The 27,867-nt window shown below is 32.3% G+C and overlaps 1 protein-coding gene across 1 annotated transcript; it reads right to left on the bottom strand.

Moving 5' to 3' along the window:
* On the bottom strand, positions 1–27,867 carry LOC143076903 (phospholipid-transporting ATPase ABCA3-like). Its single transcript, XM_076252793.1, has 20 exons — positions 27,659–27,867; positions 24,998–25,347; positions 22,477–22,710; positions 21,980–22,233; positions 20,903–21,140; positions 19,801–19,980; positions 19,041–19,222; positions 18,656–18,790; positions 17,809–17,938; positions 17,390–17,544; positions 16,417–16,572; positions 15,539–15,749; positions 14,921–15,170; positions 14,080–14,273; positions 10,745–11,767; positions 9,965–10,186; positions 5,770–6,287; positions 5,317–5,504; positions 2,379–2,549; positions 1–1,136 (listed from the first exon to the last, which is right to left on the bottom strand). The coding sequence occupies exons 2-20, from the start codon at positions 25,311–25,313 to the stop codon at positions 689–691; spliced, it is 5,205 nt and encodes a 1,734-aa protein (XP_076108908.1). The 5' UTR covers positions 25,314–25,347; positions 27,659–27,867; the 3' UTR covers positions 1–688.

Raw genomic sequence — 27,867 nt, forward strand, 5'->3', positions numbered from 1 at the left:
TATCTTCAAAAATTACTTTATTCAATAATGTCACTAAATGATACCAGTTTTACAAATTACAACACACATCTATAAATACACGTCAGACATGCGTATTAAAGAAAGCCCACAGTTAGTGACAGCACTCCACTGATGTATAATTCATTACCCTAATATATCATCTTCCGAAGAATAACCAGTAAAAAATATGACTAGAAGATTTTAAAAATGATATTGAACATTTTATGATTAAAATACAAAAATAGCCGTATTTCAAAAAAGTGTACATGTTAGTTGTAATGGTGAATTGAGTAAATATTTCGTAGTATGATACAATGTATGTGTTGCAAAATGTAAACTTGTATCATACATTTGCATAGCCCTTCCCTAAACACATATTGATTCCAAAATTTGAGCCTCATTTAGAAATATACATCTAACTTTGGGGTGTAAGAACACATACTAAATTTTACATTCTATTCATTTGTTCCCACGTAAAAGTTATCCATCACACTTTTGTTGAACTCATGCAATTAAAAACCATTTAGGCATTTCTTTCCGTTTAAACAGCTAATCTGAGGATCATTTGCCTAAAAAAACTATTAATAATATATTTTGTCTTTCTTTGGATGTTCTTTCTTTAATATGATGTGGATAAGAAAAGAATGTAAATAACAACATTAACAATGCTAAAAATAGTCAGAAAAAGCTAAGAACAACATAGAAAACAACAACACATCTGTTTACAGATTCCATGTTTTTCTTCTTCTTTTGGTGAAACCTGATTTCTTGTAAAAGCTAGAAAAACTTGTTCCAGTGTTGCCTGGTGAATATGATAGTCTTCAACATTAAATTGTTTCTTTGCCTTTTCCATCGCACCAAATAACAAACCTAAAGAAAGATTTTTGTCAGTTATTTGGAAATGACAATAACCTTGATGTGCATCAAATACTTGAGTACTAGGAAATTTGTCACATAAAAATTGTGTCAGGGGAATTGATGAGTCTTGTGTTCCATTTTCTGATGTTCCCATATTACATATAAGAGTATATCCCTGTCCAAATCTGCTCTTTAAATGTTGTGAACTTCCGCAGCAGACGAATCTCCCGTTAACCATAATAACCATCTTGGTGCATAGGGCGTCACATTCTTCCATACTGTGTAAAAAAAAAATGCAATAGTGAACAACTTTTTTAGTACTGGTATTCAACTTTTTTCGAAAATGAAATTGAAAAGAATCGGAAGATGCCAAGTAAACATTATATCAAAGGGACATACTATTATAACTATTATAAGAATATTAATTATTCAGTTAAATAACTACACTACACCCATTTTATTCATTTCAAATACCAGAAAACTGAAAACCTAAGGTATGATAATTGTGAGTTATCATATTTTAAATTTTTTATCCCTTTATTTTTCACATTTTCACCTTTTATGTCTGTTTGATTTGTTCACACATCCAAGTCAGTATAATGGAATTTTATGCATTTAAGAAAATGTCTACCAAGACAGGAATATGACAGTTGTCTATTCGTTTGATGTGTTTGAACTTTTGATTTTACCATTTGATTAGGGAATTTCCGTTCAGAATTCTACTCAGAGTTCAGGATTTTTGTTATATTCATTTTTTATATACTGTTTAATGCATTTGGTTAAAACATCGATGATGATTAAAGGAGATGCAGGGTTTGCATCAATGATTTGTTTAGGATATTGTGGACTTTCTGAAATTGTTTAATATCTCATCCCTTATTTTTTTGATTTTGTATTTACATTATGTCATAGATCAAATTTATTCATTCATTATATATTCCCTTGTGTGTTTTCATATGTCTTTTGATAGAGTAAAGCCATTTCAATTGATATCTTATAGTGTGTCTTTCTATGTTGTGATGTTACATTATTGTTTCGGCTAAGTGTGAAGTTTGTCACCTATTAAAACGTTTAAACCCGCTGCATTTGTTTGCACCTCTCCTAAGTCGGGACTTGATGTTCAGTGGTTGACGTTTGTTGATGTGGTTCATAAATGGTTGCTTAAACAGATAACGACACTTGGTTTTCCCGTTTGAATGGTTTTACACTTTTCATTTTTATGCCCGCTATAGCTGGTCGGTGTGAGCTCCGTGTTGAAGACTTTGACTTATAATGATTTACTTTTACCTATTGTGGTCTGGATTGAGAATTGAGAACTCATACCACTTCTTCTTACACCTATTATATATTTTCTGACTTTTATCATGCAGAAAATGATGATATAAAGTAAATTTAGAATTGAGGAGCAAAAAGTTTAATCATGTTGAGTCGGAGTATGAACATCATTCATATTTCGGCATCGAGCGCCAAATGGCGATGCAATGTTACGTATGCAAGACATAATTTGATGTTATACATACCTATGTGAAGTAAGGACTAATGTTCTTCCACTTGCTCTGACTTGGGACAAAACATTCCATAACTGTCGTCTGGCACCAGGGTCCATTCCTGTTGTTGGTTCATCTAAGAAGATGAACTGAGGGTCTCCTATCAAAGCAACCGCTGTGCTTAACTTTCTTTTATTACCACCACTTAAATTGATACAGATCAAGATTTATTTAAGTTACCATGAATATTTCAATATAAGAATCAGACTTTACATTGAGAAATAATTTTTCAAAAGATAATCACTTTTTTTTCTCGGGAAGGGGATCAGTTTTGTATATGGTATATGATGAAATTATAAATAGTTCATTTGTTTTTTAAAACATGTACAATGAGGTCTACCATAGCTTTGTTTTACGATGCTATTTTTTGTTTGCATCTGTTTGTAGTTATCTCTGTCTTTTTTTTACACCTTAGAAAACTGTATATGCCATATGGTGGGATTTTATAATACACCCTGTACTTTTAATGAGTGAAAGTGAATGAGTTGTTTTCTCTTAATTATTTTTAACTTATTTAAGTTTTTACAATCATTTTGGTACGTTTTATTATCGTTTAAATAAAGATATTGTTATTTCGACAACAATAAATACAAACAAAAAATGAAACTTTCTTCTCAACAAAAGACTCAGCCTGTGAATTTTAAAACTTAAATATCATGAACGCTGTTTGTAGATTATCCCAGTAATTTATCAAAAACACACAAATATAACATCAAAGTTTTTTTTATATATGTATCTTAATTTTATATGCAAGAAACAAGTTCTATTTTGTACTCTCTGTATTTCTTGAGCTGCCAAAATTCTTCTTGGATCCAATATAGTGTTCAATTCTGCACCATTTTCAAAAAGTCTTTTAATTTTTAATAATATTCAAAGTATCACAGTCTCGTGTGTATGAATTAGGGGCTAACAACACATATGCAATTGCCAACTGGGCTTTATCCAAATATTATCGCACCGCGGGTAAAATATCACGTTGTGATTGGTTTGACGCCGTCAAATGGTGACCCCCTATTAGACCGTATGGGGTTAGTAGATTTCATAGGGGGTTCATGACGCGTTAATGGTGACGTCATCTATCGATGTTGTTATGTTTCATTGTTTATTTTTCAACATAACGCAGCAGAAAAAGTACAGCGTGCGATAAATTCGTTATACGGTTTTAAAACTACTGACCCCCTACGGACCATAGAGGGTGAATAAAATCCATAGGCGATTCGAACTCCGGCCTCAACCCCTATGAATTTTACTAACCCTCTATGGATCCGTATGGGGACAGTAGCGAACCATATAACTTATATTATTTTAAGTTTATCTCAATATGATTAAATATTGACGTCACATTTTGAAAAAACTAGGCCTCATAAATATTGTTCATTTGAAGGTTTAATTGTATATAGTTAAGTCCACGCAAATAAGTATGTTAAAATTCATTGGTTGGATTTATTGTAGAAATATTAAAAAGAACAAGGATATCCATTTTCAAATTTATACAGTTAAATATATATAAGCATACGGATAAGGGTATATGAGTATAATGAACAATTGCTATAAAATAACATGTGAAAATGGAAGGAGAAATGGTAAACAAATTGAATGTTAATTATATAAAAGAGGGGCAAAAGATACCAGTGGGACAGTCAAACTTATATAAATGCTACCGGTTCATATGAATACTCTCTTGGATGATAAGTTGGTACTTGATTTATTTGAAAAGCGTATAAATATATATAAGCCAATGTATATTTATAAGATTCAGAATTTTGAAACATTCTGTATGTAACTGTAATTCTGCAATATGGTTTAAGATAAGAGTTGTCACCAAACGTATTTCTCGGGATAAGTTTGTCAAACTACTACATGACACATTAACATGTTTAGCATTCTTCATGTTGTTTTGATCAATGTATCCATCATTGTTATCATATATAATTTTGTTTATAATAATTTTATTGTTGAGCGCAGATAATCGGGAACCTTTATTGGTTGAAATATCTTGTCCTATTTTTGTTTTTTTTTATAACAAAATTATAAAACGTCTAAAGATAAATCCAAAACTGAGAGTTTGGATCCTCAGTGCTCCTCAACTTTATATTTGATTGGCTTTCTATCTATTTTGATCTGAGCGTCACTGATGAGTCTTGTGTAGACGAAACACGCTTCTCGCGTATCAAATTATAAGCCTGGTACCTTTAATAACTATTATGATATTTTGGCATATTTTAGTCTATAACCAAAACAAGGTTTACCGTCTATACGAAGCTACTAAACATACATCAGAAGTAATTTTAGATACTTATTCAAGATTCAAAATAAATGATTTCGATTAAAGCTGTACTTCCATACGCATTTTAACAAAACAAAAACTTCACATTTTTTTCAAAACTTACTTCGAAAGGTAAAATCACAAAAATACTCAACTCCGAGGATAATTCAAATGGAAAGCCTTTAATCAAATGGCAAAATCAAAAGCTCAAAAACATCAAACAGTAATATGTAGCCGGAATAGCACTTTTATTGCAAAATCTCAAGTTGTTAAAAAACATATTTATTTAAAGAAAAATTACCGGAAGGTTGATCCTATATATTCATTAAGATCAAAGAGAAATCTTTCTAAAATATTATATACAAAAATATGTCAATTTTATACACTTAACGTAACTGATAAACTCATGATAATACTAAATCCATCAACACCAAATGATATAAAAACAGTTGGCTTTTTATTACAGAATCATTAGAACTGAGGCAAGGAGACCAATAACTGTTTTAACATGTATTCTATTGTTGAGTTTTTCTTATGTTTGTTTTGTCTTTATATTTGCTGAACAAAATTGGATTTTGTTTGTTTCGCAAATAAATAAAGAATAAAGAATTAAGGCACATCAAAATTCAACAAAAGTTATCTTACCTGTATGTACCACATTGCCTGTCTGCATATTGTCTAAGCATCATAATATCTATAAGATCATCAACAATGCTTTTGATTTGACTTTCACGCACACCACGGAGACGAGCAAACATGACTAAAATCTCTTTTCCTGTCATCTGGTCTATCAAAGCATCGAACTGTGGACAGTATCCTAATTGCTTGTGAACCTGATAATAAAAAGTGTATAACAAAATTCTCAGTCAATGAACGACGTTGGCATGCCAAAATACATTCAAATATTATAAAAAAACATATTTCGCTTTACTTGTCAATCTATTAATTGAAAAACTAAAATTAGTGTTGATTGTTTAAATTTATTAAATATCAATTCTGCACGTAATGTCTATAGTTGCATATTTCTATTGAATTAGACATCCTTCAAATGATAATTTGTAATACTATACTTTGCTTTTAAGAATGCAAAATACACACCGTTTTCATTTCATGCTGTATATCGTGTCCGTTCATCCAGGCATTTCCAGACGTAGGGATAACATCACCAGTCAACATTTTAAATGTTGATGTTTTTCCAGCACCATTTTGGCCAAGTAATCCAAAACATTCTTGTTTAGCTACGCTTACACAAATTTCATCTACTGCCAAAAATGAGTCGTATTTTTTCTTTAGATTTTTTATAACAATTGAATCAGACGCAACAAGTGATCGAATTTCTGTTGTATTTATACGATCCCTTTCAGCTCTGACGTCATCATCTTCAGCAATACCCCCTACCTCTGCCTCTGCTTCTTCCAGACCAGAATACTGTCCTACATTTGAAGTCTTATCAGATAGTGAGGCACATTGCTTTTGAAGAACACCAGTTTCAAACAAAAACAGAATAATAAAAAATAATGCTCCATGTATTGCCATAAAACAAAAGTATTTTCCACTTCCTGGAAATTCCCATGCTAAATAGTTGTCTTGAAACTTAAAACAAGTATCGGTACATCCTGAAAAAAAAACAAAAAAACACCAATTCATTGACTTATGACTGGATATTTATTTGTAATCAGAAGCACGATTGAGGCTACTGATGAACTCAAACTGTTAACCACAACGTTGCATGACGGTTCAAAATGTTTTTTTGAGTTTTCATCGTGAATTTAAGTTTTGTTTATTATTGTATTTTTTAAATTTTCTTTTCTTTTGATCATGATTTATCAGTTATTTGACTTATCACGTTATATAACCTTTTGATATCCCCTAATTTATCGTATTAGAGAAATCTTTACTACAAAGGGAAGAGACCGATTACATTGAGCACCTCCTCTGAAATCATACAAAGTCGGAAATATTTGTGATATGACGTATAAATATAGTGATTTGTACTTCCTGAATTTGTCTTTGTAATAATCTTTTTTCCACAGAAAACGCATTTGTTTTTTAGAAAATATCTAAATTCAGAGAAAGTTTTCGATCAGCGTCATTTACGCTTTTGTGCATGCTCAGTCAACGTACTGGCGCGAAATTTAAAAAAAAAGTTGCTGTTTCAACACTTCCCGTATTGTACCGCGATTTTGCGGGCAACTTCTAGTATATTTAAGAATATCAATATAAGAATGAAAGAATGAAATCAAAGAAGTATCGTACAATTATCATTATTAAAGCTATTGAAAATGATAACACATAAACAAATGGTTAAAAATCTATGAAATAATGTGGATTTGTTTAAGTTACAGAACAAAAGAAAAATAAGATAAGAAAATAATATGCAAATATAACGTTGTAGTCTGTAGAGACGGCAATATATCAATTTAAAAGAGGATATTTACCTGGACAGCAAGGATTAGTGTTTTCAATAACGAATATCAATTACTAAGTAAAGAGAGGATACTTGCCCGGAAAGCAAGAACTGTTGTTGTCAATACAAGATATCAATCAATTATAGGATACTTATCCGGACAGCAAGGACTAGTATTGTCAATAAAAGTTATCTATCAAATGGAGGATAATAACTGGACAGCAAGGACTCGAATGGCCAATAAAAGATATCAATCAAAGAGAGAATAATAAACCGGACAACAAGGACTAGAATTGCCAATACAAGATATCAATCAAAGAGAGGATAACAAATCGGACAGCAAGGACTCGTATTGCCAATAAAAGATACCAATCAAAGAGAGGATAATAAACTGGACAGCAAGGACTCGAATGGTCAATAAAAGATGTCAATTATATTAATCAAAGAGAGGATACTATCCGGACAGCAAGGACAAGTATTGTCAATAAAAGATACCAATCAACGAGAGGATAATATCCGGACAGCAAGGACTAATATTGCCAATAAAAGATATCAATCAAAGAAAGGATAACAAACCGGACAGCAAGGACTCGTATTGCCAATAAAAGATATCAATCAAACAGAGAATATTAAACTGGACAGCAAGGACAAGTATTGGCAATAAAAGATACCAATCAAAGAGAGAATAATAAACTGGACAGCAAGGACTCGTATTGCCAATAAAAGATATCAATCAAAGAGATGATAATAAACCGGACAGCAAGGACTCGTATTGCCAATAAAAGATATCAATCAAAGAGTTGATAATAAACTGGACAGCAAAACTCGTATTGCCAATAAAAGATATCAATCAAAGAGAGGATAATAAACCGGACAGCAAGGACTCGTATTGCCAATAAAAGATATCAATCAAAGAAAGGATAATAAACCAGACAGCAAGGACTCGTATTGCCAATAAAAGATATCAATCAAAGAGGGGATAATAAACTGAACAGCAAGGACTCGAATGGTCAATAAAAGATATCAATTATATTAATCAAAGAGAGGATAATAAACTGGACAGCAAGGACAAGTATTGTCAATAAAAGATACCAATCAACGAGAGGATAATATCCGGACAGCAAGGACTAATATTGCCAATAAAAGATATCAATCAAACAGAGAATATTAAACTGGACAGCAAGGACAAGTATTGGCAATAAAAGATACCAATCAAAGAGAGAATAATAAACTGGACAGCAAGGACTCGTATTGCCAATAAAAGATATCAATCAAAGAGATGATAATAAACCGGACAGCAAGGACTCGTATTGTCAATAAAAGATATCAATCAAAGAGTTGATAATAAACTGGACAGCAAAACTCGTATTGCCAATAAAAGATAACAATCAAAGAGAGGATAATAAACCGAACAGCAAGGACTCGTATTGACAATAAAAGATATCAATCAAAGAAAGGATAATAAACCAGACAGCAAGGACTCGTATTGCCAATAAAAGATATCAATCAAAGAGAGAATAATAAACTGAACAGCAAGGACAAGTATTGCCAATAAAAGATATCAATCAAAGAGATGACAATAACCCGGACAGCAAGGACTCGTATTGCCAATAAAAGATATCAATCAAAGAGAGAATATTAAACTGGACAGCAAGGACTCGTATTGCCAATACAAGATATCAATAAAAGAGAGGATAACAAACCGGACAGCAAGGACTCGTATTGCCAATAAAAGATATCAATCAAAGAAAGGATAATAAACTGGACAGCAAAACTCGTATTGCCAATAAAAGATATAAATCAAAGAGAGAATATTAAACTGGACAGCAAGGACAAGTATTGCCAATAAAAGATATCAATCAAAGAGATGATAATAAACCGGACAGCAAAGACTCGTATTACCAATAAAAGATATCAATCAAAGAGATGATAATAAACTGGACAGCAAAACTCGTATTGCCAATAAAAGATATCAATCAAAGAGAGGATAATAAACCGGACAGCAAGGACTCGTATTGCCAATAAAAGATATCAATCAAAGAAAGGATAATAAACCAGACAGCAAGGACTCGTATTGCCAATAAAAGATATCAATCAAAGAGGGAATAATAAACTGAACAGCAAGGACTCGAATGGTCAATAAAAGATATCAATTATATTAATCAAAGAGAGGATAATAAACTGGACAGCACGGACAAGTATTGTCAATAAAAGATACCAATCAAAGAGAGGATAATAAACCGGACAGCAAGGACTAATATTGCCAATAAAAGATATCAATCAAAGAAAGGATAACAAACCGGACAGCAAGGACTCGTATTGCCAATAAAAGATATCAATCAAAGAGAGAATATTAAACTGGACAGCAAGGACAAGTATTGCCAATAAAAGATATCAATCAAAGAGATGATAATAAACTGGACAGCAAAACTCGTATTGCCAATAAAAGATATCAATCAAAGAGAGGATAATAAACCGGACAGCAAGGACTCGTATTGCCAATAAAAGATATCAATCAAAGAAAGGATAATAAACCAGACAGCAAGGACTCGTATTGCCAATAAAAGATATCAATCAAAGAGGGGATAATAAACTGAACAGCAAGGACAAGTATTGCCAATAAAAGGTACAATCAAAGAGATGATAATAAACCGGACAGCAAGGACTCGTATTGCCAATAAAAGATATCAATCAAAGAAGGGATAATAAACCGGACAACAAGGACTCGTATTGCCAATTAAAGATATCAATCAAAGAGGGGATAATAAACTGGACAGCAAGGACAAGTATTGCCAATAAAAGGTACAATCAAAGAGTGAATAATAAACCGGACAGCAAGGACTAGTATTGCCAATAAAAGATATCAATCTAAGATAGGATACTTACCCGAACAGCAAGGACTAGTATTATCAATAAGACATATCTCCGGATAACCAGTTGCTTTACATCCCTCTGCGTACCCATAATTTGTATATACGTTCATGATGCCACTTCCCATACAGTAAGTTGGAAATATAACTGAAAATACCCAGTCAAGTGCGGTGGCTACATCTTCTGTACCTAAGTCGGGTATCTTCAAAACAAATACTGCCATTAAAGTTGCCAAACCTGAAAAGGAAGCTTAATATCATTCAAGTAGAATATTATTTCTTGAAGCGGACAATCTTTTACACCATCCACTTACAAAAAAAAAACTGTGTCGTCATGTACGAACCTTAATGTCGAAAGAGTTCTTTTACATCGTGGATAAGCTAAACATAACACAAGGTAAAACAATATTCGTTCTACTTCATAGCGTAAGTATCCCTCTTTTTATTGTCTATTATAAACACCTCAAACTGATAACGGAGTTTAGAGTAAATATTGAGTAAATGGTATTGTTACAAAGAAAAGAAATCTAATAGAAATAATAGATACTAACCAAAACAATTTAAGTTTAGATCGTTGTTAATTATATTTCAAAATAATAATTAAATGACATATTTGTTCCATTAGATTATTCAAGTTTGATTGGCTGACAACATCGCAAGGCACTCCCATATTATCTTTTAATTCCTTGTAAAAGACAGCAGCAATGACCGCACTTGCATTCTCTAAAAAAACAACCTTAGAACAGTGGCTATTTGCGGTAAAACAGTAAGTATTCATTATACGATTAAATCTTACCTGATAGTATATTAAGCATGCTTACAGCTACCAGCCCAGCAGGTGGAGTTTTGAAGACAAACTGTATGATGTAAACAAACGGCAATGAACCCCATCCAAACAGGAGGAAAAGGCCAAACAGAATACCAAGCCGATGATCCTCCACAAAAGCGTCAGTATTAAAAGCGGCAAACACAACGATAATGAGAAGTACTGGAATCAAGTAATTAATCATGTCCCATAAAAAGTTAGAAAACCAGAATGCTCCTGTTCCTACTCCACTAACTCTCTGTAAATGCTTGGCTCCGGTTGCTCTTTCTTTAATCAAGAACAGCGCAAAACTAGCGATCAGAAACGCCATTCCAAATATCACACAGAATGCAACAACAAAACCTGTTCCTAAGGTTGAGAAAAAAAGACCCCTTGTATTTTCCGATAATGACTGTGGCAAAGGGAAATTAATAGTAGTAATTGAAAGGATATTGTCTTGAGTAGCATGTTTCAAAATAGCGTTCATAGTATATGCCAATGATATAGCCGGTGAATGGAATGGTTGTCCATTGAAATATGATATTATCTCTGTAACTGATTCGTTATCTTTCATACCTTGCCCCATTTCTAATCCAATGATATACCTTTTATTGAAAGTAGCAATTCCAATGGCTTTCGACTGATTAACAACAGCAATATCAAATGGAGCAGTGGTCACACGCAATGGAATGTCATTGCGATTAGCCAGTGTATACTCATATCTGGAAGCTACACCCAGCGTCAGATTACTTGGAGTTTTCCCAGTTGTGTACATTTCGGTCAATCCGTTTCCAAAAGGTTGTAAATTCAAAGTGAGAGGTGGTTCGTCTGTTTGTTTTGGAATCGTCAGCTCAATAGACAAGGCCATAATTGTAAAAATGACTGGAACAATGAGTTGAACACCTGTGACTAGCTGGTTCCTTAGAGTATGGATAACTTTTTTCATGAACATCCCATAGAACTGTTGCAGTATCAAGTCCTTACCAGTGTTTTTCTTTATATTTTTGTTAAAAGCTAAAATGATAATTAAAATATTAAACTGCAATTTGAAATTTGAAAACGAACTGATAATGGCAAAAAAAACCCCAACGAAACACCATCAAAACGACAAATAACAGTCAACATTACACACAACATAGAAAATAAAAGACTGAAGAATATGAACTCCACTAAGAAATTGAGGTGATCTACGGTACTCCGGAAGGTCGAGAAAATTCTGTTTCACATGTAACAACCATCGTGTTACTCGATTAATTGAGATACGGCGATAAGTTTAATTCGGTATTTCAGGAAATCAGGATGGATTGTGGTTACGAAAATTGGAACATATCCGTCGTCAGTGTCTCGATAAAGGTCGATGAAGGTCAACCAACCCGTAACGTCCGTAAAATTTTCGATGAGTTTACTTCAACTTCACTACCTAGGTAACGATTCCAAGTAAGCATCAATCGTTAACCAAGGTCAAATTTATAGATGCGTTTAACATTACGCGCCAAATATTGAACTTATTCAGTGTAACGACGGAACGTGAAGTTAAAGGACATGCTAGCTTCTTTTTATCCACCTTAGAAGTTCATGTATGACGTTTGCTTTACTGTGGATTCGTTTATTTTGTTGATTGCGGAAACCTTGCATTTTGGTGTGATTTCATGGTAATGCCAAATCTGGATACAACTTAAAACAAATTGTGTTTAGTTGAACATTTAAATTCGTGGTTCACCTGTACCTACGAAAACCACAAAAAATGGTATCCAACGAATAATAATGCATCGGCAGTAATAAAAAAAAAACAGATCAACAAGAAGAGGGGCATAGTTGGTACCGATATAAAAATCAATTGTTTGTTGAAAAACGCGTCTAAACTTGCAAGTATGTTATCAATCAAGAAATCAATTAGTTTGATAATGTCCGTATCAAAGATTCTTTGCTTGAATCAGAATATGTTTTTCACAAAGTACGATTTATCCCCCCTAAAACAAGATATCTTTAATCTATGTTGGCCATTATTGTTTATGAAACAATGCAGAAACCTATTTTCCATACTTTTTGAATTGCTTGTATCATATGTATATATTACAGGCATTTTCTAAATTTAGGCATTTTGTAAAATGACTGAATTTTTAGGCAATTTCTAAAATGCCTAAAGTTGGCGGGCATTTTATAAAATGCCTAGAAAAACCTAGTCATTTTGTAAAATGCCTGAAATTTTTAATGAAAATTTCACAAATTGCCTGGTCTGTTTCAGCCAAATTGTCTAAATATGAAATACATGAAATAGATGATAAAAATATATTGTAAAGCTACACAAAAGTGTTGAGTAAAATAAATTAAAGATTATTCTTTAAAAATTTAGCCATAATTGTCAACCATTTTCCAAAGTGTACAGAACATACACTTTGTCTGACCCCCTATCCTCCCTCAAAAAGTGTACATCAACCATTTTCAGATTTCAAGACAAGAATCAATCATTCTTAATAAAAAGAAGACCCTGACTTGTCTATTATTGTTCAGTTTCATATAAAAATTTGCATTGAAAATAGATTGAAAAATATCTGGCTGTTTTACTTTTATTTTTTTTAAAAGGCGTACGGTAAAATGTTGATTGTTTAACCCCCTCCACCCAAGTGTACGTTTTGTACACTTTGGAAAATTGTTGACAATTATGGATGACCCCTAACCTTATGGCTGTTGTGACTGGAAAGGAAGAGCATGGTTATCAACTGGGAATTAAAGAAGGAATACTACGTGGACTTTACACCAGGAATCAGTTTGAACTGTCTGACAGTAACTTTATTGCTATTCAATCTGTAAATTATGATAATGAAATATCCTTTAGAAAAGCTGTCAGTAAAGTTTCTTTGTGTGATGGTCAGGGTTACACAAAATGTTGCTGTAGTGCTAGTGGTAAGACTAGATGTAACATTAAACGTTGTCTTTGCAAAAAGTCTGGACAAATGTGTAACAGTCGCTGTCATCCAAACCTTACATGTAGCAACAAATAATTGCCAACTTCACTGTTTATGTAAATAATTTAATAACAATTAAAAATTGTGACTGTTAAAATTGCATGCTTTATTTAATGATAGAATAAAAGTATCTATTTGATATTTCAAGTCGTTTAATTTTGAGTACATTATATTCAGTTTTAGTCTTTTAGGCATTTTGTAAATGCCTTACAATTTTTTCAGGCATTTTATAAAATGCCTAAAAATTTCAGTCATTTTACAAAATGCCTAAATTTAGAAAATGCCTGTAACATATACACGAGTTTAACTATCTTTCCTGAACCAAAATAAAGTAAATCACAATAAGTGATTACAACATACCAATAAAATTTCCACCAGCAGTTTCGTTCAAAGCTACGCCATTGCTTAAAGTGCCATAGCCGTTTGCAATTTTACCATTTGAATGACCATTCAATAATGGTTTTTTGTCATGGTGGTTCTCAGCGTAGTTAGGATTACTTATGCCTTGAACCACAATTTCACTCTCTTCTTCTACGTTATCTGGTTCGCCCACTCTAAAAAGAACCACATAAAGTTAATCAGAAATTTACATGTTTGAAACATAACAAGGATCACTAACATTTATTGTCGAAACGCCGATCTTGCGCAGATATATTGATCCCTTTGCTGGTGGACTGTTAGTACCTGATGATATCATGAAAATATTATTTTTTGTTTATTATTTTTTTATGTGTTATTTAGATTTGTTGTTACAAAATTTGGAAATTATTTTAAATTCAAGGAATATATCTGCCCGAATTTGGCTATACTGTGTTGTCCTTTTTGGTTTATAAGCTCTTCATTTTTTAAATATTCCTTTGATTTTCAAATGTTTTGAACTCACACATCACTTAAGAGACATTTATTGTTGAAATGCTCATCTGATGAAGAAATATTGGTATCGTTATGGTATTCATTGATATGAATAACGCAGAAAGTAGTAGATCTTCCAATAAAATGAAACATACTGAAAACATCAATCGTATTTCAACTCTGAAATGAGGATAAAAAGAGAGATACATGTTTGATAATTCAAATGCGGGGTTTATGAGATCATGGAAGTATTGACATTTTACTTCCTTGATGAGATTATTAACTTAAGGAGCTGTAACAACTGTTAGAATTTTAAATGAAACCGTGACAGCCGTTATAGTTTACATACTTAAGGAAGACTTCTTCCATTGTGGTTGCTGTTGTTCCAAAGCTGTCAATTCCGAGATCACTACTTTTAGTTTCAATTTCAAGTAACAGTTTTTCAAAATTGTCTGATTCATCAAACGGTAACAAGTAGGAAAGTTCTGCACTTATTTCACTCTCTAATGCCGCCGTGGCTACATGAGATTTGACCAATTCAGTCACTTTGGACGTTTGACAAGTTTTATCTTTAACCATTATCAAGTGATATCCGGCTCCTATAAATCAAAACAAATCAAATTATCATTAAAATTAAATCAATATCTTAATTAAATGCAACTGTTTTAATCTATCAATTCTTTTTTAATATCTTTTACAATTAGATGTATGTTTCTGTATGTTGACCGTTTACATAATACTAATCTTTGATTAAGGGAGATACTAAATGGACGTATATTTTGTTTTAGTTTATCTTCTTCGAATACATTTTTATAGGTAGTAAAGTGGCAACATCTTATTCTGTATACATCATTGAAATTTGAAAGATAATTTTAAAATAAAGATACGGGCGAAACTTTTTTTTTGTTATTGTTGCTGACCATTGTCGTACAAGGGAAGTAAAAGAACCGAATAGGTGTAGCATTACCATATGTTTTCTTCAGGAAATAAGATGTTCCACAACATTTGACAACCCCTTCTGCCATGATAGCAATTCTATCACCGAGAAGGTCTGCTTCATCCATGAAATGTGTAGATAATATTAAAGTTCTGCCTTCTTTGAACTTCTGTAAAATATCCCATGTCTGTCTGCGGGCACCCGGATCCATACTAGATGTTGGTTCATCGAGAATCACTACCTACATTATATTAGTATGAAATGTGTATGTACAATACTATTGATGGTTTTAATATACATAGCCAAAGGCAGTTATTTCGTCGTTCATTTGATAACAGTTTGTGTGGATCTATATCTAGTTGACTTGTAGGGATTTTGTTGCAATCGAGATAAAATATTTGACCCCAAAAAAATGTAGATGGCCTAACGATATGCTACAATAGATGTTTGTTAAAAATACTTAGCTTTCTCTTTTATCTAGTGTACTCTTATTATTGAGATAAGTAATTTTCATGTGTAAGTTTATATGCACGTTCTATATTGTATCGATTGTTACCACACAAATGGAGTTTGACAGAAAAAAAAACTGGTTTCACCTTGCAACATGTTCAGATCATGTGTTAGTCAGTGGTTGTGTAAATAAACTCATCATAGATACCAGGATAAAATTTTGTATTTACGCCAGACGCGCGTTTCGTCTACAAACATGACAAAAGACTTATCAGTGACATCTTTATCATTACATGCTAATGTTTTAATCTTTATGGGAACTTCGTGTCGAGGTCGAGATTTTCATCACAGGTATATATTTTATTTACAACTTCATTTCAAAGGTTATATGTTAAAACAAATCAAATAATCACTGTCTAAGGTGTTTTTTTTTACCAAAAAATCGAACAAAAGTTTACCTTTGATCCGGCAATAAGTGCAATTCCAACCGAGAGTTTCCTTTTCTGTCCTCCAGAAAGTGTGCTTGAAAATTTATGTCTTTTCATTTCTAACCCAAGAACGTCTATCATTTCATCTACTTCTTTTCTGACATTCTCTGATGGGCATCCCTTCAGCTAAAGCACGAAGCAGATTAAAAAATGTTTTTTACAGTTTCAAAAATGGAGAAGGCAACTCTTATACGTGCACCTCAAAAGTGAAAAGTTTTTTTTTTTTTTTTTTTTTTTTTTTTTTTAAATATTTGCGAGATTTTTCCTTTCAAGCAAACAGGAAAGATGCAACTGCTGTCAATAATGAAGAAAATTTGCAGAACATTCTAGATCACATGATTCAATCCGATTTTTTGGTAGGGCGCGAGTTGCCCAACTTTTTTCTGTGTAGTGTTTGTGGTACTCTGTTCGTTTTTTTACTATAGGCCATGGTGTTTTTTTACTAATGGTTTTAATGTCTGCTTTGTTTCCTTTTTTTTCTAATAGATACGACACATTAAGTAATAACTATCTTATTAATTAAAAAAGCCAAATTAATTTCGTATGATAACTAATAAAGCCAAAATATTATATTTTGCGACAATGATGATACTTGAAACTACTTCTAGTACTTTTATAAGAATGACACTGTTGTGGGATTTGTTTTATTTCTGATTTAGCAAGACACGCTTAAACTGTCGACTCACTCGCTCTCGCTCCATTTTATTTAATGGTGCTCCCCAAACTGATGTTCTTGGCTTGTTTTGTATGAAGGATCGTTAAACTACTTTTGCTTCTTATTTATTTCCACAAGTGTCAAAACAAGGGAAATGTCTTACAGTTCAACTTTTGTCCGCGTTTACAATGCTCGTGTCGTTGTTGTGAATGATAGTATTTGTTTTGAAGAATGCACAAAAATAAACCGAAAACCAACAGTAAAAAAATATATAAATATGACACTTACACGTGCAAAAAAATTTAAATGTTCTTCAACTGTCATGGTATCAAACAATATATTGTGTTGTGGACACAGGCCTAGACTACTTCTGACACTCGTGATATCTTGTGTTATATCATATCCGTTCACTTGGGCTGTTCCACTGGTTGGAGGAATGAAACCTTAAAACGGAAACACAATTTTAAGTGATATTTGGTATTAGACTTGTATATCATAAATCCTTCTCGTCATAATAACTGAATTTTATATCTCAATTCTTACTTTTGAAAATGCTTTTTTTGTGGTATAAATTCAATTATATATTAAGTGTTTTTTTTCAATGCTAAAAATGTGAAAATCAGGATGTTCATTAAAAAAAGGATGATATCCATTAAGTCAAAAGTGTTTCACTTTATTTTCTTTTTTATGTTGCAAATAGAGCTTACCAGTTAACATTGACATCGTGGTCGTTTTTCCAGCACCATTATGACCTAACAATGCAGTTATTTGATCTTCATACATATTCACCGTTGTATCTCGGACGGCAACTTTTCTCGTCTTCCCAGACCCGAACACCTATATTAATATAAACAAGAATGTGTCCCTAGTACACGGAGGCCCCATCCGCCCTATCATTTTCTATGTTCCGTGGACCGTGGGCCAAAAACTTTAACCTGAAGCTGGACAGACGAACGAACAGACGAACGGACGCACAGACCAGAAAACATAATGCCCATAAATGGGGCATAATAAAAATTGTGAAGCAATTGTAGAAGAAAGTAACAAAACAGTCACTTGCTACGTATAGCACATTTCCGATGTGTCAAACTTGAGGATTTAACATTTCAATTTCGGATTCTCTCTTTTGACTCCGATTTCAGATTTCTACAAAATTTGGACAAATACTATACTGTTGAGGTTGTAAAGAAGACTAATCACCATGTACAAGTTCGCGCTGATAGCAGTAATAAACAGTTTAGTTTATCTTCACATCATATAATAGAAAGCTTTAGGAAAAGAGAAAATCCCAATTGATTTTATCAATTATAGGCAAGAGATGCTTGTTTTTGTATTTAAATTAGATACATTTTTTTTTTGCGTTGCGTTCGACCCAACAGGGTGCAAAGGGGTTATATTTCCGTATGGTTATGTTTCTTCCTTTTGAAAATGGCACATAAAGAGTTACATAGAGCTATCACTTATATTCAAGTTAAATTCAGTGCAGTTTTTCATATCTTGAAAGAATCATTTCTTAATTTGTTTTCATTCTTATATTGCCAATAAAATGCAAACCTTCCGTAAGTGTTGAATTGATATTCCAGGTCTCAAGTCTGTTGGGTCTCTTTCAAAGTATGTTGAATCTTGTGCTACAATGGATACTTGTCTATCAAACTTGCTGACTTGGCTTGATCCAAACCAGTATTTTTTCTGAAGTAATATATAAAATTAAATGAATAGGAATATGATACAGATAGTTTCCTTCTTTATTCAGAAACTCATTTACCATTAGACTGTAATATAGTTTTATCACATTATTAAACCCATATGCATTAGAATAAAGACCAAATTCTTTTTTTCTTTTTATTAAACCCAACAAACATAATAATATTTAAAAAATCTAAGTTTTTTTTAAGAATTTGTTCAGTAAGTCAAATTGAAAGTCTTTGTTTTTACTTACGGTAAATGGGAAATAAAGAGGCTCTGGTACACCGTATTCACCGGGCATTACTGCATCCACATACCACGTGATCAAAAGATAAGCAACCGTGTCGCACAGTATCATCACAATAGATGTCAGTAACGTAAAATTGCTATCAACTGTTGGCTGTTTGTAAAAGTTGTTCCATTGAGCGCCATCACCTTCAAATTTACAGGATGATTATGTTTCTTCTTGTGAATTTGATTTAAATACAAAATTCAAGTAACATTGTCAAAGTACTACATAATTGAATTTGTTTCATAATGAAAGAACTGTTTTAAAAAACAGATGTATTGGCTAACATGGTACCTTCAATATATTCCTATATACCAATATATTTTCGCAAAGTTAAGGGACACTGTTCATTTTATCATCAAATATTAAACAACCTCATAATCTGGGTATTAAATGGATCTTTTTCAATACCTTACTGTTTGGTAAAACAAATGTCTTCTCGATATTACATAATATGCTCCAAAGTTAGCTCATTTTTGAAAAATTGTCAAAAACGATGATTGTGTGTATTGTTTGGACCAACAACTTAAGCAAAGACCTAAGCAACAACCAATGGCAAAAAAAGAGTCTGTAAACGAAGTTACTTCTGATAAATTCGATTCTTTAAACTCAAGCATTAGAATGATATACAAACAGGCCATGACAACATATTAGAACAACCGAAAATGATGAATATTTGCAGTGAATTCATACAAAAACATTAAGAAATATGTTTGATTCATACCTGTCCCCTCGTAAGATGCTATTGTTTTGACTCCAAATGCCATGGCATTATTACTGAAGACACAAGCCAAGATTTTTTGTGTCAATGTCATAGACGCGTATCGATTGTCATCGCCAAGGAAAAAATATGGAAAATATGTTAGGAAGTGTATCATTCCTCCGGCAAAGGCACCCGTGTTGGCTGTAAGAATAAAATAAATGTGACATGTCTATAAAAATGATAAATTGAATATAATGACTTAAAACATTTCATCAAAATCTGCATTTATTTCAAGATTTCTCTCGCCTTAAAGTGTGTATTAATTTATTTCTTTGGTTAACAATTTTAGTTTATTATTTAACAAATGTAGACGCGGGAGTTTCTCGCTGCATTGGTGGCATTCGTCTAATGTCTGCTCTTTGGTCGGGTTGTTGTCTCTTTGACACATTCCCAATTTCCATTCTCAATGTTATTGGTTCATTTTTGTTAACAAAGCACGAAAGTCATCGAAGAGATAATTTGTAATGCAATTTCAAAGAGATACTGTAAATGGTAATCCAGAAATGTTTCCCTTTATATTATAAACGATGAAAGATTTTTGGAATTTGTGATTGGAGGCAAGAACATTTCATATGCATTCTTCAAAAAAGAAGTTGATAATAAAGAATGGTTTATTTTAAACATATTTATTTATAGTGGATTGGGAAACAAGTTTTGCAACTTATATTAATCCCTTTCCACTTTGCGGGTGCGAGTGCTGCCTTGTAGCGGCATTAGCCTGCTCTTTTTCGAAATCTACAAGGGTGTCTTTAACGTGCAAGAGATATGGCTTTCTCTTAACACGGGTCAGCCATTTATCGTCCCCGTCCGACGGACTATCATCGTTTCCTTAAGACCATACTCGCAAATGGTGTCAAGGGAGAGCCGAAAATTCAGTCCCTGAAATTTTCATCCCAGACGGGAATCGAACCAGGAACCTTTGTGTTAGTAGTCCGATGCACTTTTAAATTGCGTGCTGTTCTTTTCAGTTTTAAGTTAAAATTTCAGTTTTTTATTGAAAAAAGCTATAAGATGAATAAGAAAATGCACATCGTATAAACTTTTCACTTTCAAATTAACATACCTTTTTTAAAGAATGTGCTTATCATAAACGATAAAGCAATAACAGACATGGCGTAGCACAGAAAAAAGACAAAGGTCAACGTTGGATCAGATTTTCCCAAAACACTTCCATGAACTCCTACTTTGACTGACAGCAATAACGTAAATATAAAACAAGCTATAACAAGGTAAATCAGCGAGATAGCAAACCAGGACATCCAGTATACCACGGGACTCAGTCCCATCATCTTCATAGACTCCTAAAATATAGATCAACGATTCAGGCTTCGGGTTGTAAATGACTATTACAATCATGGCATAAAGAGTACATTTAACTTTTATAGTATAACATAATAATACGAGCATTATGGAGAGGGTAGGAGGGGTCCTGATCCCGAAATCCCGGGCTTAAAAAATACGAAATCCCGAGGTCCTGAAATTCGAAAAAAAACAAATCCCGGATCCCGAGCTTAAAAACACCCGATCCCGGAATCCCGATAAAGGTCCTATCCCCCTTCATTAGGAATAAAGAAAGTGCAAACAATTAAAAGTTGAGATATTCAATTGAATAAGCTGATGATAGTCAGTTTTCCTATCAAAGGTCGGTAGTTCTCTCCAAACACTCGTGTTGTCTCAACAAAGACAAAATTGACTGCAACGAAACAGTGCTAAAAGTGTTCTTAAAAACCAATCAATCAATTAATGTTAATGAATGAAATATAAAAATAGAAGATGTGGTATGATTGCCAACTATCCACAAAAGACCAAAATGACACAGACATTAACAAATATAGGTCACCGTACAGCCTTCAACAATGAGCAAAGCCCATACCGCATAGTCAGCTATAAAAGGCACCGATAAGACAATGTAAAACAATTCAAACGAGAAAACTAACGGCCTTATTTATGTAAAAATAAATGAACGAAAAACAAATATGTAACACATAAACAAACTACTGAATTACATGGGGTTCATAAAAGAAAATTGATAATTCAAATAAAACAGTAAGTTACACTTTATTTTTTCAAAAAAAAAAAAAAAAAAAAAACAACTAGCGAATTATTATTTAGTCTCTGTGATAAAGTAGTCAATTCTCACCTTTAATCTTCGTTCTTTCTCATATACTATGTTTTTCGTGGTTTGTATCACATAAAGAATAAACCCTAACATCAAAAACAGAGGCAAGTTTTGTTGAATGGCACTCAACAGAGGATCTTGAAGGTATGGAGGATAGGGCATCTTCTTCATCTTGATCTCAATATCATCAAAAAAATTGTTCTTTCCCGACTTTTGTATAATGATAGCCTTATCCACCTCGTATTGAAGCCACAAAAAGCCTGTTTTCTTGTAGTCTAAAAAAAAATTATTGTTGTTTCATTTTTTTACTACTATAATATAGTTTAATGAGAAAATATAGGCAAATAAATCAATAGCTACAAATTCAATTAATAAAACTTAAACATTATCAATTTCTTATCGATCAGCTATCCTATAATTTTATTTTTGATAATATATTTGCACTATTAACATTAATTTAATATTATCAATTCATTAATGTTTTCTTTTAGATATATATAAAATAGAAAAGTGCCTACTTGGTACACCACCATCAGCTTTAAGATTCCTAGGGCTTGTCGTCTGAATAAAGTTGTATGTAAAATCTGTAGTCCATCTATCCATTGGATTTGCACGGGTAACACGCAAATCATATACGATATTAGCTGGGAGACTGGTCTCGTACGATTCGCTAGCATCAAATACTACAGCTCCCCATACCTCTTCAGAATAAAGATTGTGATATTCTAATAACTCTTGTTGTGTCTTAAACCCTGTTAAAAGATGTGTTTCAAAAATTTCAAAAAATTCAAAAATTTCAATTCAATTCAATTCAATTCAATTCAAATCTTCATTGCCATAAAACTGTATATTTATAGTATTTATAGTACAGTACGGGAACAAGTTGAAAAAACGAACAAAAACATAGCAAATTACAAAACAAAAAACAAATAAACAGCTGCGCCATGAGCGCATGATACGCCCGACGCCTTGTGTGGCAGTTTTATGCAATAATCATAAATAGTTTCTGAGAAAGTTTTAAGCAATAACCATATATTGTTTTTGAGATACGGCGGATCATGTGACCCCCCCCCCCCCCCGTCTTTTTTTCTTTTTTATGCAAAAAACTAAATATCACTAAAATAAATTTTTTAATCAGAACCAAAAAATATACAGATCTTTAGATTAATATAACAAAGAAGTGTGTAAAGTTTTAAGCAATAAACATAAATTGTTTTTGAGATACGGTGTGACATGTAAAAAAAACTCCCCCTTTTTTACAAAATACTCAATAACTCAAAAATAAAATTTTGAATCATCACCAAAAAGTATACAGATCTTCAGGATTAATATAACAAAGAAGTGTCTAAAGTTTTAAGCAATAATCATAAATTGTTTTGAGATACGGTGTGACATGTAAAAAACTCTCCCCCTTTTTTACAAAATACTCAATAACTCAAAAATGAAATTTTGAATCATCACCAAAAAGTATACAGATCTTAAGATTGATATAACTAAGAAGTGTGTAAAGTTTTAAGCAATAATCAAAAATCGTTTTTGAAATACAGTGCGACATGTGAAAAAAACACACCCCTTAGTTACAAAGTGCTGTAACTCAAAAAGTTTTAATCCTATTTTCACCAAAAAGTATACAGATCATTTGACCATCACAAGAAACAACTATAACAAGTTTCATGAAATTTGGATAAGTCGTTCTCAAGTTACAGTGCGACATATTTACGCCGGACGGACAGACGGACGGACGGACGGACGGACGAACGCAGGACATTTGTATACCATAATACGTCCCGTCAAAATTTTGACGGAGGTATAAAAACGGAATATTAACGACAGTCCACAAAACACTACATAGGAAACAACAGACTGAGCAAAACGAATATAGAACCTTTGAATAGACTTATTAAGAAGGGATATAATTACGATACTGTTGTCAAGTCATTAAAGATTGCATATTTTGGCGTTAATATTGAGTCACTGATAAGGTCTTTGCATCGGAACTAAACACATTTATTCTAAAAACAGTTGTTGGCATGACACGGGTTATGTTCTTCTCATATATGTTATGATGGTATGATACTAAACCCCTAACGGGAAGGATTGTGCCTGATGTTCATATGATGAAATCATAATCTTTCAGTCAGTTTAATTGAAGTCTGGAGCTGGCATGTCAGTTAACTGCTAGTAGTCTGTTGTTATTTATGTATTATTTTCATTTTGTTTATTTTCTTTGGTTACATCTTCTGACATCAGACTCGGACTTCTCTTGAACTGAATTTTAATGTGTGTATTGTTATGCGTTTACTTTTCTACATTGGTTAGAGGTATATGGGGAGGGTTGAGATCTCACAAACATGTTTAACCCCGCCGCATTTTTGCGCCTGTCCCAAGTCAGGAGCCTCTGGCCTTTGTTAGTCTTGTATTATTTTAATTTTAGTTTCTTGTGTACAATTTGGAAATTAGTATGGCGTTCATTATCACTGGACTAGTATATATTTGTTTAGGGGCCAGCTGAAGGACGCCTCCGGGTGCGGGAATTTCTCGCTTCATTGAAAACCTGTTAGTGACCCTCTGCTGTTGTTTTTTATTTGGTCGGGTTGTTGTCTCTTTGACACATTCCCCATTTCCATTCTCAATTTTACCATTACTGCAAGTGCATTAATTGGATTATAAGTTTATTTCTTAACGTTAGAATTATTTCGGAGCCTTTAATTTCGCCGTAAAAGCAACAATACCACACTAATATAGTACCTGGATATAATTTGGAAAACAATGATTAATAAATTATTGACATAGTTATAGTTATCAAAGGTACCAGGATTATAATTTAATACGCCAGACGCGCGTTTCGTCTACATAAGACTCGTAAGTGACGCTCAGATCATAATAGTTATAAAGCCAAGCAAGTACAAAATTGAAGAGCATTGAGGACCAAAAATTCCAAAAAAGTCGAGCCAAATACAGCTAAGGTAATCTTTTCCTGGTAAAAGAAAATCCTTAGTTTTTCGACATACATTTTCGACTTATGTTATCTAAACTAACCTTGAATAGTTTTTTTTGGGAATGAATATTTCTCATTTATTGAATTCTTGACATCTATCATGATATTTTCAATAAGCGTCTCATTTGGAGCAAACAAAATCTGATTTTTATAGTTCGAATCATTTTTTGTAATGTCGAAACTCTGCCATATGGTATTATCTGGATAATCCTTTGTCTTCACAAGAAAGCGAATCAGTACCAAGATCAGTCCAAAAAACAGTGGTAATAATACTTCAAACAGTGTAATACAAATTTTCCTTTTCTGTAGTGTCCAATTCTTCCATAAAAGGAGAAAAAATTGGCTTCCCAGCGCCATAGTTTTAACTTATTTCTTTCCTTTTATATTTAATCTGAAATCAACAATAGACAGATATTATAAAATAATCGTAAAAATTAATAGATATATGCTTGATAAGAACAATTTTTATTTGTATTGCATGTCTCTTTTTATACCAGAAGAAAATAAATCCCCCTTCTAGTCGATGGTATGTGATTCCGTTATAAGAAACTAGTTAATTACTTATTTGTTGGTGTATAAAAGTTACCTGCTGGTATTCTTAGTCCTTTGCAAATTGTTTTGCATTTTGTTAGAGCCACACTTGAATTTTTTTTTTTTTTTTTTTTTTTACCCAAACCCATTCTAAGATAAAGACAATGTGTAGGTAGGTAGGAATAAAAAAAATTACAAGGAGAAATTGTAATGTCAGATTTTTGTTTTGATTTTTCATGCCTATCTGATCATTTTTTTTTACAATTAAAACAATAAAAGAATTGATAGGCAGCTATTTCTGAATAAAAATATTTTGGGCAAAAAATCTTTTTTTTTTATGGCCTTAAAAGCATACAGTTTGTAAAGGCTTTCGATTGATTGATTAATATTGTTTGCTTAAAATCGCCTGATTGGCATTTTTTACTGAGTATATTCGACACTATATCTGATATTTAGGGTAGCATAGTCAGACAATAAGAGGATAGCGTTTGGGTTGCTACTGGAATGAGGGTATGTTGACTAGCCCATGATGAATGTATAGGTTATCTATCTAGATAAAATTAATACACAAAATTGATATCGAACATTTTGATTGCATAGGTCAGACTCAGTTCAATTTGTATTACACCGTCGATAATAGAAAACATCAGAAATGGTGTGGTATTATACAAACTCCACTATTTTAAACGTTCTGATTGGTCAAGACGTGATTAAAGAGGAAACTAAAGAGGCAGCGCAAAATAAGAATCAAGGCCAGAAGTTGGATGTCATTTTGAGGCCTTATATAGCTTTCTATGTGGTATGGGTATTGTTTGTTGTCAAAGGACGTATGGTGACCTATTGTTGATAAAGTTTACGGCATTTGGTTCTTTGTTGGCGAGTATGCTCATTAGCAATTCATGCCAAATCTACTTATCTTTTTTTTTATTATCTAAAAAAGTATATACTAAGCTTAAGAAGCTGATTTATTGTAAACGAGTTGCTTATGACGAGAAAAGACATTCAGAGAAGAGAAAAGTGTATAAATATCATGAATATTACCTTTTTAATATATTGTGTTTTCATACCCGTAACGCTTATGTATTCGCTTATTTGAGAACTTATGTATACTCAAATCAGTCGAGAAAACAGAACGTTAACAAAAAAGTGAATGTAAGGAACTTTTTATAAACTGCTGTAACTTTCTTTATGATGCTTGAAAATTTATAAAAGTGCTATTTATGGATAGCTAACAGATTTTTTAAATTAACAGATCTTTTAAATTAATGCAATGTTAGTATTATACAACATTTATGTAATCAATTGTAATGTTAACTGTGTCTACAAAACTGTACAAGAAATTTCCACTTTCAATTGAAATTAGCTTCTTCGGGGTTACCTCGAGAGGGTGGATTTTATTATATGTAATTCATAGAGCCATTATCTACAAAAGAGTGTCTCAGATTTTGGATAGAATATATAGATCAAATTTTACACCTTATCAAACAATATCTACTTTTATGTGGTAAGGATGTTTAAACTAATTACAGATTTATGAGAGAATGGAATACGATATCGATAATTTGAGACGCTATTTTATAGCTCCTGCTGTGTTGATTAAGATTTCGTTAAAATTTCCTGTATAGTTATAGAGATGACAGAGCTAAATTCATTCAAGTGAACTGGCCATGATTTTGCCATTGATTACATAATAATTGCATATAAACAAAAATATTGCATTCATTTAAAAGATTAATCTTTAATCTATCTATATATACCTCTTTTATTAGTTTATTTGCAGTTTTAAGAAAGTAACAGCATTTTAAAGGTTGGAGATTGGAAGTTAAAAAATCTTTGTACTATGCTACCTCAAATATGTCTTTATATTTAGATGCCAAATTCTATGATTGATTTCAACAATTTTCAAGTTAATCTGATGTCTGTTAAAGGTAGGAATTACAGTCACTTTATTTTCGTTAAATTCAAAGAAGCAATTATCGCTATTTTACATATTCTATTATTGTTATATAACATTGGACAATTATAATGATATAAGTTGCAGATATATGTAGATGTATACGAACGAAAGTCATTATTAAGTGTCGTTTAGTAAATTATAACAGTTGAATATCTATAATTATAATACTAGTACTCATTTAATCATTGAAAAGTATTTTAAAAATTGTATATACCTTTTCCAGCTAGTTTAAACTTCCTTGTTCCATCCAAAGTTTCAGGAAATAAAAAGAATGAATTATATCAAAGCTCACATATATTGAAGTGTATTGAACTCATCTCCATGTGATCCCTGTGATGTTGGCGATTGTGTAACATAAAATTCTACATTTCGATCACGCTGGTGGTCACATGCATTTGACAGTTACATATATGTATATACATA

This window comes from Mytilus galloprovincialis, chromosome 1 (genome assembly GCF_965363235.1).
Source record: "Mytilus galloprovincialis chromosome 1, xbMytGall1.hap1.1, whole genome shotgun sequence".
Classification (NCBI taxonomy): Eukaryota; Metazoa; Mollusca; class Bivalvia; order Mytilida; family Mytilidae; genus Mytilus; species Mytilus galloprovincialis.